General features: G+C 39.8%; 1 protein-coding gene across 9 annotated transcripts in view; it reads right to left on the bottom strand.

Moving 5' to 3' along the window:
* Positions 1 to 12,771, bottom strand: part of MEF2A (myocyte enhancer factor 2A) — an 81,708-nt gene that overhangs the window by 2,672 nt on the left and 66,265 nt on the right. For 6 of the 9 annotated variants that reach the window (XM_065641456.1, XM_065641462.1, XM_065641459.1 and 3 more), the window contains 4 exons: positions 9,999 to 10,189; positions 8,458 to 8,481; positions 4,727 to 4,853; positions 316 to 442 (listed from right to left, as the gene is read on the bottom strand). In XM_065641456.1, coding sequence (XP_065497528.1) covers positions 316 to 442; positions 4,727 to 4,853; positions 8,458 to 8,481; positions 9,999 to 10,189 — 469 coding nt within the window. The remainder of the gene's footprint in view (positions 1 to 315; positions 443 to 4,726; positions 4,854 to 8,457; positions 8,482 to 9,998; positions 10,190 to 12,771) is intronic. The other 3 variants (XM_065641465.1, XM_065641460.1, XM_065641464.1) reach the window with 1 other exon arrangement.

The following is a 12,771-nucleotide window of genomic DNA, read 5'->3' as shown; positions in this document are numbered from 1 at the left end:
ATTAATTAAAGTACTGAACACATTTATAGAAGTTAAATGTAAGGAAATAGGAAATATTTGTTGGTTTTTAAGTTCACCACGCAGGTGACGCCTGTGTCAGAAGCTGGGCCTGCAGGGACACAGCTTGAGCACTGTGGTGACAAAAGGGACAACCACGTGAAACAACAACGCTTTTCCAGCCGAGGAGCAAACTTGAAAGGCAACACACCAACACCGGCACACAAGAAACCAAAACGGTCCCGTGCTAAATATCCCCATGCGCAGATTATTCAGCCCGAAGTGGCAGACGCACCGCGCGGGCCCGGTTGTACTTACACGAGGGAGCTGAGCGCGGCCGGGCCCAGGTGGTGCTGCTGCCAGGCCGACACCTGCCCCAGGGACAGCATGCCCGGGGAGTTAAACCCCTGCAGCGCCGACAGGTCTGCGCTGGACAACGAGTAATCTGAGAGGGGAAAAACAAATAAACAAGAAAGCAGTTTGCAGATTTATTTTTGTATATATACATACATAGATCTAGGTGAGAATCTGCGCTACGTGCATGCACACAAATAGAAAGGCTTTCTGCCCAAAACAAACGCAAGCGACCCAAAGGAGCCCAAAGGTGAGAACCTGGAAGTCCTTCTAACTTCACAAGGAGCTTAACATGACATGAGCCTCCAAATGCCAATTTCTTTGCATTCTGCTTTCAGTTCCTATATGTTGCTGTCTCATATAGCTTCTTCTAAACCCACAGGTACAACATATTTATGCATTTTTAATATATATATGTATGTGTCTATCTTCCACCAAGACAAGTATTTGCATTTTTGAAGATTTTAGTCTCCATGGAAATTCCAAAATGAAACAAAAAGGGAAGAATTCACACAAGGCGTTCGGGAGGAACGGTGTTTCTGGCACTGCACTCACTGAGGATCCCGGCTCTGGCTCAGCTCGCAGGTGGGAGGCAGCAGCTGTGGGATGCCATGCTCACAGTCCCACACCCCAAACCCTCCCGGGAGCAGCGCTGGCTGCTCGTCCCGCCTGATGAGGTGGGGACACGGGCAGGGACAGGTCCCTGAGGGACAGTGTGACCATGTCACTGCAACTGGGACCTTCGTGACCCCTCTGCCCACCCCATGTCTGCAGTCCTACTGTAACTTTCTCCCTCTCCCCACGATAGCTTCACTCGTTAAGTTATGTCTGATTAAACTGTCATCTCTGTATCAAATAAACAAAAGGGACCTCTTTATTTAGAACAACAACAAAAAATAATTATTTAGAAATACAACTTACATGAATAATAGAAAGTACAATATATTCCTAATCAACACCACTGACTGGCTGTTAGTTTTGGCCAGGCTGTAATGCTGAGACAGTTCTCACTTCATTCACACAGGGGAAGTTATTTTCACTTTATCATTATCACTCACTTTTAAAACAAAGCCACAAACACTTCTCTGCTTTTAATTATTTGGTAGCATAGCTTCTTTAAAATAATTTCTAGTCTCTTAAGAATACAACAAAATGCTGGCAGCCAAAATTATTTTATACTGCCAGCAGAGGAACCAAAACTTCTGCTTCAGTAGGGTTTGTGGTTTGGGTTTGGTTTTAATTTGTTTCGGTTTTTGGGTGGGAAGAGGGGGTGAGTATTGTCCTAAAATGCCAACACCATGATGATTTCTCTCTCTTGAGATAAACTTTCTTGGACAATTTGCCCATTCGCATCCAGCAGCTTGTTTGCTGTGGCCATTTCCCGGTGTCCCTTTCCCAGCCCGGGGGCAGCAGAGCCCAGCGCGGGCAGGACCCTCAGCAAACGCATCGCGCTGAGAACCTGCCCCAGCAACTGATGCCACTTCAGCTGCCCTTTGGTTTCTTCTCAGTTGACAGTTTTATCTGAACTCTAGAAAACCCTCACAATTTCTGCACTGATTCAGAAAGATTTTTCCCAAGCTGATCAATCCAAAGTCCTTTTGCAAGACTAAAATTAAAAAAAAATCCGGCCCTCCAATGAGTAGGAGATGCCCTCAGCCTTCAAAGCAGCGAGACCTGTGGCAACGTGCACATGTGGTAAATGTAAACCCGTGAGCTGGTGGTGCTGGTCTGTGCCCGTGGGACTTCTGGAAGAGCAGACCTGAAGAAAATGTTCATAGGAATTCCATTTCCATGTATTTTTTCTTTGCAATTATAGCTTTTATGATAATGGCCAATTAACTTCTGGTACTTCGGACAGAATGTGTCTGATGACAGGGGTTTGAGGAGACGCTTTCCCAAAGAATACGTACGCCACCACGCAATTAGCTGCATTATCATTTCCCTAAATCATCATGTATCTGCTGGCAATTAAAAGCAGGACAGCAATTTCTAAATGTGCAAGATGGAAAAGTCGTTCAGACAAACGAGCGTCTTCTACGTGACAGAAAACATTACTGCTGTGACCTTAACAACAAGATAACCTTTGAAGTTTGTGACTTTGCAAAATAACTGACCTAAAGCCAGTAATATAATTTATGGCTAGATATGCTCTATCCAGAGTAAGTTACTATTTAACTGATCTCTGTGGGTTTGGAATATTTTTTTAAAATGCCTAGACTGTTTTTCCATAAGTAACTCTGTTCTTCTGGCCCTTCCTCCAGCAATCTGCAGAAAGAATATTTCTCCAGCGAAACAAATTATATAGAATAGCAAATTTGTGCAAAACTGATATCCAACGATTTAATTAAGGATCTAAGGGCTGAATCTATCCTTTCCAGCCCTGGAAAAACCTCCATCAATCCAGAAAAACAATTCAGGCGTCTTAAATTTTATCTTAGTCCTTGAACTGCAAAACTGAAATTACTATTTAAGTGGTGACTACCCTGAGAATACCCAGGTGACCATCTGGTTTCAACATCGAATTTCTGTTTGCAAATCCCCTGAAAGGCTCAGTGAAATAGAAACAATTTTAAAATGTCTGAAAAACACTAAAGGCTGAGAGCTTTTCACAAATTCTTGAATTATCAAAGGAAATGGGCTGGGTTTTAAAGCCATATCCCAGTGACAACAGCACTTGTTGATTGTGCGGGACACCAGTTTCAAAGGTCTTTGCTGCTTCCCGAGATTCCCATACGTGACAGGTAAGACTCAATGTGGGTCTTCTGAGCAGGGACCAGAACTATTTGTTTACTTTAAACAGACATTAAATACAATATATAAGCCATCTTTGTGGCAAGTATCAAAGATCTATATGTCTAGCAAATTCACATTTAAGGCTTATAATCCAAAACGAGTCACCAAGCACAATTCTTCACGCTCTCACTTATTGCAACTCCATCTTCTCCTTCATTCATTTCTTTAGACTTTAACCCCCCTCAGGGCAGCAATTATTTGCATAAACGCTCAACAATTTGGTGCTACCGAAGTATAAATACTTAGTGTTGCTGATGACTAAATAGTCCCTCTCAAAACACAAACCTCACACAAAACACACACCTCACTGTCAAAACTCCCCGGGGGCAGCACCTCTGGGCAAACCAAGGCAGAAAGTGGCTGAAGGGCAATAAGTGGCACTTAATGAGCACATTGACACAAAAAAATACAAATACAAAAAGATGTGAGTGGTTTGGCTGGAAGATGGCTACGAGTCTAAACTCAAAACTGTAGCGCAGGCTTTCAAAGCTATAAAGAGGTGCAGAAAGTGTATGAAATCCCATCTTCTTTGGCAGAGGAAAAATCTGAAAGTCTACCAAATGAGACTTAAATCTTAACACTGCCAACACAGCAGCCTCCCATTCAGAAATTGCTGTTTCAACAATTCTAGCACTTACATTTGAATGTCTTAACTGGATTTCCATAAAGAGAATGGCTAACCGGGGAATTACTTCCATTGTTTTCCTTTTTGGTTATAACCAATAGCTATTTTAACTCTGACTTACAAAATGTATGGACATTTATCTGCAATGTAGTTTCCCTGCAGGTGCATTTGAAAATTAAACACTGCATCCCAGATCAACGGTAATCAACCTAACACCATCAAGGCCGCAGACTTTCAAGAAAATGACTACAAAAATTCCTTCTCTGGTTACACACAGAGTTTGTAACAAATAGAGAACCTTGAGACTGAAGTCAAAATCAACTCTATTGGTGTGGAGACAAAGTGGGAGGCACCACATCATGAAATACTTTCTGAACTGGCAAACCAATTATGACATTACCCAATTCCTTGCATCCCACCCATCTTGTGTAAGAAGTAGCTTTAAGGTCATTCAGATAATCCCGACATGCAGTGGTGAAACGGTGAAAACGCCCTCCCGCGGGTCCTACCTCGCTCTCAAAAAGACAAGGCCCTACCTGGGTTTTGTACGTCTGGGCTTTTTATAAATTGAAAGAATCCAATTCCCTTCTGCTGCTGGAACTGAGTGGAGCAGAACGAACGGGACCGTACGCTCTGCAGTATCAGTTCTTGCTTCAACATGAGGCGTTTCCGTTCTCTGATGAACAGCTCAAATACCACTGCTCTAAGTAACGTGTTTTATTGTCTGTCTCTGTGTTCAGCTGTGTGCAACCTGACTGAAAGCTGCTTCCTGATCTGAGTCTCAACATTTACACATTTTCCAAGCTAAAGGCTCATTTCTGATGAATAAGAGCCTTCATTTGAACTGAAGAGGAAAATAAAGTGAAGCGTCACAGAAATGCAAATCTTCTGGGCTTATGAATCACAAAAGTCTCGTACAAGTGACAAACGGAGCCGCTTCTGGCAAACAAAGCTTACCAGTGTTGTAGGCGGTGGGCATGGCCGAGTACACCAGTCCCTGCGGGGGCAAACTGGGAGTCGTCACGGACACCACCGGGGTAGCAAGAGGCTGCGTAGACTGAGAACTACTTATCCTTTGGGTATTCTATAAACGATTAAAAATAACAACACTTGTGATATTGGTTAGAACAACAGAAAAATCAAGTGATTGATGTAAAAATAGCATTCAATTAAAATGTGTTTCTTCGCTTTATTTTTTAGTTACAAATGCATCCTTTTTGTCAGGATAGATCTTCTAAACAAGCCAAAACATTTCAAGACAACCAAAGTGATCTTGGCAAATTGAAATGAAAAATTAATGAAGACTCACTGGCCCGCTTCCCGTGCATGCAGATTTCAATAGTGTTAGACATAAAAATAAATGCAATTTCTTAGGGATACACACAACGATTCTCAGAAGTTCTTAAGTGATTTAAGAGTTTCTAGTCTTATTTTTAAAGGGGTTTTAGTACAGATGGTGAGGTGCAGTTCCACCAGAAAAGAGTCTCCCACTTCCCAGCTGTTTATCCAATTTTCAGAATTTTAGCTGCCAGTTTTGACACCGTGCTGACTACACCTGTCCTGAAAGGAACACGGAGATCTTCTAAATTTGTGTTGGTAAGACCTCTGTGATAAAATAAACTATGCTGTTCCCATGGCTCCCGAGAAACTGAGAGAGTTCTTGTTATAATGCAGATTTGTTTCGAAGCAAATGACATTTGAGTTCAGACAGAGCAACCGTGCTTTTTGACAGGAAAAATAGCTGAACTAGATTGTCTCAGATTATCTGTTCTAACTGTAGGCACGACGTGGCTTTTTAATAACAGTCTGTCTTTCCCATGTACCGGCATGAACATCTGTAGCAAACATATCACTCAAATTAAGCTCTTGAACCAAATCTGCTGTTTATAAAAGCTTGTATTAAACACCGTGGTCAGTACCAGCAGGCAGCACAGCTGCTGTCCCTGAACATACTGCTCTTCAGGGAGCCAACTTGAAATCTTTCTTCAAAATACGTAGTTCGACACCATCTAGCCATGCCAGACACTGTCAAGAACAGGAAATGTCACATTTTTTTATTTTTAAAACAACAGATACTTAGTTTTACCTACAGAAGTCTTAGCAATACTACAAGTCTCTACACCCTGTATTTCTACATTCTTACAGAACTGGTCCCAACTAAGGGAGCTAGATTTGAAACTGCTGAAAATATGTTTTAAAGCAAGCCTCTCGCTATGCCTGAAAAAATATTTGCCTCGAAAAGTAGCAGGTTTTCATCTCTTTGGCGGAGTTCCGTTTCCTAGCTTTAAAAGATTGAAGCTACTACTACTTTTCCTTTATTTTGGACAGGTACACAAGTATTTCAGTATTTTTTTCTTCCGCTCTGATCCTGAGATTGTGAGCAGTATTAAAAATGCATGATTCCCTTTATAATAACGGTGTGAGCAGGTACAGAACCACGGCTCTATTCCATTTTAAGTTGAAATTTGTGAAGATGAATCGAGGGCTATCAATCCTTGGTTACAACTTCCCAATTTAAAGAAAAAAGTGTACCATGGCTACCACATGAAAATTAGCTACAGTCTTCCACTGGCTCCCAGCTCCTGATCTCTGGTTTGTCTGGCTCTGTCGAAAACCCACCTTTGAGCCTCGTTAGAATTTGGAGGCTCTTTGGCATTTGCTCAGCAGATGCACCCGCTGCTTCAGAGCTCCCACATTTCAAAGCCCTCAGTCGCAGGGAAAGTCCCCGCTGATTTTCTGTGTAATTTATCCCTATAAATCACTTACGTACTTCTGAAAATCTCTGCTAGAGCAAGTTTATCTGGCATAAAGATATGTTATTAGAGCAGATTTTTGTGTCTGTCAGGAATTGACGTTTTTCCAAAGCTTTGTTGGACAGCAGCCTATAAAGTTGGGATTACTGGATAATGGAAAAGTTAGAGGAGCACACTGGGAAACAATCCAGACCAAAGGATTTCCCCATGGGATTGTTTTTTTATTATTATTTGAGTGGCTAATACAGATAGTTTTCTAAGGTAAGTTATTTCTGAATGTAATTCCTGAACACTCAGCCACAAAAAGAGTAAGAAATACTTAGTTGTGTCTAATATTTGTTGCAGTCAGAGATGCAGCCAGAGATTCCTGATAATTTTCAGGAATTTTTAAATTATTTTTTTTTAACTGGTGCCAATGACAGCAGTAACAAGAAGAATCCAATATCTTTCTTTCATGCTACGCTACCGTTCCTATCAGTGTTTCATACTCAGTGCTCGGTTCCAACCACGCCGAATCCTCGCAGTTGTGATTTGGAACCGTCTCCCAGCACCGGAATGAGCACCAGAAATCGGCGTTATAGGAGACGGAACGGTGCAGGTGTAACTTCCTATTTCTTCAGCACGTCAGAGGAAGACACAACCGCATTTTCCTGGTGTGAGCTCCCTGCCCTGGCCCAGGGTTGGTGCCACTAGAGGGCCCCGGCTCCACGCAGCACCCGAACCCCCACCCGCCACTCGCTATTTCATGCTGCAAAGAGCACGGCGATTTTTACCAGGTAGGAATAACCTTAACTGAAGCGCTTTTGTATCAGTCCAATTGCAATGCTATTTTGATTAAGTGTTTTTACATTGAATTTTACATTGAATTCTTGCGCTAGAAACCAGGCGCTCCTCTGTAAAGGTGAGAGGAATATGCATGACAGCTGTTTGTAATAATAAACCTTAAAAACTTCAATATTGTCAAAAATCACTTCCCCTTACTTTTGTAAATCATGGTTAAGCTAAAAAAAAAAAAAATCAACCAACAGCATGCATTCATCAAGAAATACATCTAAATCACTACATTCTCCATGCTTTCATGCAATTAGAGCCTCATTAGCAACAGGTCCATGTTCAAAACGGAAGGTATGTAATATGCGGACTTCTTTATGTATTATCTTCACAATTTTACTCTGATGCAGCATCTTCTGCATGGTTTATGCTACGGCAGCTAAACAATTTGCAAATTGCTCTAAAAATAAGCTACAAATGATTTTAGCCTTACGTTATTTTCCAGACAGAATGCCAAATGTTAAAACGTTTTGGAAAAAAATAGAGAAAATAAAACAAATCCCAAGAGTTTCCTTTCAAAAGCAGAATATCTTTCCACTGGAAAAAAGGTAAAATTATTCATTTGCAATCCTCTATTCCTTTTGGTAAACAGGGAACACCCCTGTGGTTTGATAATCTCACGCAGGATGAAATAATTCTAAACTCCACAACGGTGACCTCACCAGCAATGATGTAATCTCCTTGAAAATAAGAGAAGTAATACAGGGCTTGTGTTACAATCTGAAGAACTTCAGAAGTGAAGCCACTTTCTAAAAATATTCCAGTAATTTAGAGGATGTTAAGTGGTTATTTATATGAGACAGTAAATATCCTATACGCATGGACAGTTACTCTGTAAGGCTCTTTTCCAATGTTCCCTCCAAGAAAAACAATAATATTTTCAGAAAAAATAACAGAAGTTTACAAATGGAAAGCACTGGACTTTGGATGTGTTTTCAACTTGAATTGTTTGGGTTTTAAAGTTTGATAAAACAAATGTATTTTTGTCTGCTACCAAGGGAACACTGGAATTATTTAAAATATGTAATGAAACTACAGTTAAAAAACTGTAGTAAAAGACATTTTCAGCATCTTGCTCTCTCTCAAACAGCAGCCCAAACTCACCAACTCCAATTCATCCTCCTCCGACTGTACTCAGCAAACAAGAGGGATAACACGGTTACTAAAAATAGCATTGCTTTCAAAAATGAAATAAAAAGTCACATTTGTGCTTCAGGATTTATTTTAATTAATACTGTGAATTTGCCACCTGATTCTCTAAATGGTACTACTAGGAAGTATAATATTTTATGTTTCTGGCTGGACCAATCCAACAAGCATCTAGGTCAGTAATAAAATGTTTTTCACATATGACCATCGTACCATCCCAGAATCTCCGCTCTGAAATCTCTTTCCTGCTTCCTCAGAAAGACCGACAAAACCTAAATTGCATATTGTGTTGTTTTCAACAACACAACAGTAAACAGGTACCGTGCACTACCCACATCAGGACAACCACATTAACAAGACGCTCTTCTTGTATCTATTTCTAATTAATTTTAAAGTGTAATTTTCACTTTAATAATCAGCCAGAGTATTTCTTATGTCTTCTACACTTCAGCATTCCTAGAAAAACCCAAAACTTCAAGAATCATTACTCTCAGAATAAGTATAGCTTTTGTTACTTGGGTTAATTCTGTATTATTCATCATGAATGGCAGTAACAAATGCAAGCACTTGTGATACCTTGAAAAAAAAAACATAAATATATATTTGTATTGCTTATATCCTGCTCCTCTTGGTTATGGTTCATTCATCCATACACAGGAAACAGAAAATGTACACATGGATGTTTAAGATTTCTGCATGACAGTGCAAGACTGGGACCAAAGGATCTGGTCCACCAAATTAAAGGAAAAATAGAGTAACTCTTCCTGAAAGACCTGTTCTGGTCTCAATGCTGTGGTTGCCCCACACCTGATGTGAAACTTGCGTGCGATTCCAAATGTAGGCTGAACAAACATTACTGCCAACATGCCAAACCACATATAGTATTGAAATGTACACAAATAGAGACTGAGCCTGATCCTCATTGTTCTCTCATGTCTTCATCGAAGACATGACGTCCACCACAGGACACACGCGGTTGCATTCCAGCGCACCACATCAAACAAGTGTTTCTCTCAGACCATCTTTACCACTGAAGCTACATTTTACATCCCACAACCATTACGACCCAGGAAAAACAGGTACAAAATGTGCTTTAGGGCGCGTTAACACAGTTCACATCAATAAGACGAGCCCATTCCTCCACAGAATAATGCATTATCCTTTTTAAAACCCACATCCTCCAAACCAACAAAGCTCTCAGTACCAAGTCTGCGAGATGTCAAATCAAAACAACAAAATCCTAATCTATGTCTCTAGGATTGCACTCTCACCTCATTTAGGTCAGACTGCTATTTTAAACTTTAAAAAAAAATCCTTACAAATTTAATTTCTCCAAATGTAATAACTTATAACTTAGATTTCCATTAGTGAAATTTTAGAAAACAAACACCTTACTATCACTGTAACCTACGGTAAGCAGATGAGATAGTTTCTCCCTGTGCATGCGGACAAAACATTTCTACAAAGCCAGTCCTGGAACAAATGTTTTAACTTACCAATGGTGGCATCATACCCTTGCTGGAGGGTGGGATGACAACACGGAGGTCGGGTTTGCGATTGTTCATTCCAAGATTGCCTCCTCCAGGTGGAGGTGGAGACTTTGTAGGCATGACTTTGCCCAGCCCGTTCCCACCACCACTGGTTCCGAGTAGACTTGGTGAAGCTCGAGAATTAACAAACCCATTTCCTGAAAGAGGAAAAACAAAGGTACCGTAAGACTGAAGAGAAGCAGCAATGCAAAAATTTGGTGCACATGTACAAATTACCAAATGTTTATTTTGTAAAACTTCCAGTAACAAACTTCTCACAAGGGGCGCAGCATTGAATAATCGAACAAACAAAAACCACTTTCGCTAGAAGATCGATATGTAAAGGTAGTATCACCTCAAGGGCACACCGTGGCAGCTTAACCGCTGAGAAGAGCGTGTTGTCAAAGAACTATTTCTAATTAACATCTGTTGTGTTTTTTTATTTTGCCCTTTGAAGTTCCTCCAGGCTGAGCTTGCAAAAAAGCGTGTGCTTTTGTACAACCCCAGGTCATGCCCACCCCCCCCGGACACAAACTACACTGAATTGTTGCCTCTCAGAATAAAAAATCAGCTCTTAAAGTCTCCATTTCTAGAACGTATTCTTCAAATATCTTGAAGATCTGCAGGACTCCAGTACCTATTCTCAAATAAAATTAATTTCAGTCTCAAAAAATACATACTGTCCAATGATTATATTCAGCAGCAGTGAGGGGAACAAATCCTTTCCCTTCAAATTCATTCCAAGCTTTAGACACAGTTCTACACATCGTTTATGCCCATCGGTTTATTTTACATGGGTCTTTCTCTACCTTATTCCTGATACTCATTCTAAGTAGAATTAGACACGGCAAAGCCTGTAGGCCTTGGCTTCTACTGACAAAACCATCATGTTCACTAAACTATATTTATAAGAAAAAAATTAAAGCCACATTCCAACCATTTTATCATATTTATAGTAACAATTTCCAAAATACACACACACCTCATTCAGCTGCAAATGAAAAAAAAAAAAAAAAGTTGTTACGCGAGGGGAATTTCTCAACAGGAAACCCTATGGTTCACACTACAGAACTTGCGTATCTGCGTGAATAAATAAATACAATTCATAGTAAGATTATGTTTATACTAACATTCCAGTTCTGAAAGTGGCCTTTATAGTCACAATTCAGGGAAAAGTCTATTACACAAAGTTCAGTCTTCTGTTCTAATAGCCCATAGCGCCGCACCAGCATGAATTTTGTATTATTGTTCTAATTTGAATAGGCCCCTATGCTCAATCCAATTTTATTACATTAAGTACATATTAATCTAAAAGCAATTAAAATAAGAAAGCTGTCAGTGTCACATTCTACCTTCTTTAGCAATATTGTTAATGCCTTTAGAAGTCTAGCAAGAATGAAGAACAATAACTTGTTCCAGGACCAGCACAACACCTGATGAAGGTGACTGGTACTGCTAAGGTAAGTTACCTGTGTATGTTGGGAATGTAGGTGTGAATTCACCAGGTGTTAATAACAAAGCTCTTGGGCTGATCTGAAGATATTCTACTGAGTTTTATAAAGCTCTTCTGGCAACAAAGTTATTGCTAAATATTTTTTAAAGAAAAAAAATTTGTAAATCAGTAGAACTTATTGGAATTTGCAACACAGTATTCTTGTTCACAGACGGGCGAGGAGCAAATTCACAGCTTTCAAGCCAGGATTTCAAATTCTGGATTTACTTTCTTTGTGGATTTCCTGCTGTGCCAAAAGCCTGACCGTACACGGATGATCTGATACGTCCATTGAGGTTTTCAAGGCTAACAGAGCAAGGAGGAGTTATTAGAATTTAGTCTTTTCCTGAAGCATCTATATGGGAGGTATGGGAATATGTTCTCTGAGTATTCTACCATTTAACTCAGAAGTTATGGGGGAAAGAAGGAACACAGCAGAAAGAAGAAAAAGCTTTTTATGTCAGCATTCTTCCTCCTGTATTAAAAACCACAGGAAAAACTCATTTCATGATTTAAGCATCTATATTCCTCAGCAGAAAATAGCAGAAATTATTGGGATGCTTCTAGGTTCATGATAAAATTTAGTTAAACTGGTTGAAAAGTTGGGCTGGAGCTGAGCATACATACTGGAGATAAATAAGCTCCTGACTGGTAGGAGAAAACCAGCTGCAGCCAGGTCATATAGAAAAAAACCCCAAACAAACAAAAAAAAAGAAATTAAGTTCTGTGCCACCCCTAAGGTTCCTGAAACAGTGAGACAGTTTTCATAGAATCATAGTTTTGTTAAAAACTACGTTAAAAACATCAATACCTATCCATTATAAATGAGTGTAGGCATTAGTTATAGACAGCCTACATAGCATCAGATTGCAAGAAAAACCTTGTACAATGGACAAAGTAAAAATAAGTGGATTGGGAAACAGATGCAAGGGAGGAAAAACTGTTAGAAAACAACATAATTTTCACTAAATTATATCTAAAAAATTGTTACAGGTTCTTCCATTTTCAGCAAAAATGCCAGAACATTTAAATAACTTACTGTTATAAAAAAGAGAAGTCTGGGCTCCAGTAATAAATAACATTTTATTACTCACTGGGCTGTCAGTGTTACCTTTGATACGTCAAAGCTGTGGTGTTCTGAGTTGAATTTAAACTTCAGAACAATAACACTTTGTATAAAGAATGAAGCTCTGTATAGCATTTTAGTCTATCTTATGGTACCATTTCCTGTCCTCTGTTTTCAAGTAT

Source organism: Caloenas nicobarica, chromosome 10, assembly GCF_036013445.1.
Source record: "Caloenas nicobarica isolate bCalNic1 chromosome 10, bCalNic1.hap1, whole genome shotgun sequence".
Classification (NCBI taxonomy): domain Eukaryota; kingdom Metazoa; phylum Chordata; class Aves; order Columbiformes; family Columbidae; genus Caloenas; species Caloenas nicobarica.
This window is presented reverse-complemented; position numbering and strand designations above follow the sequence as displayed.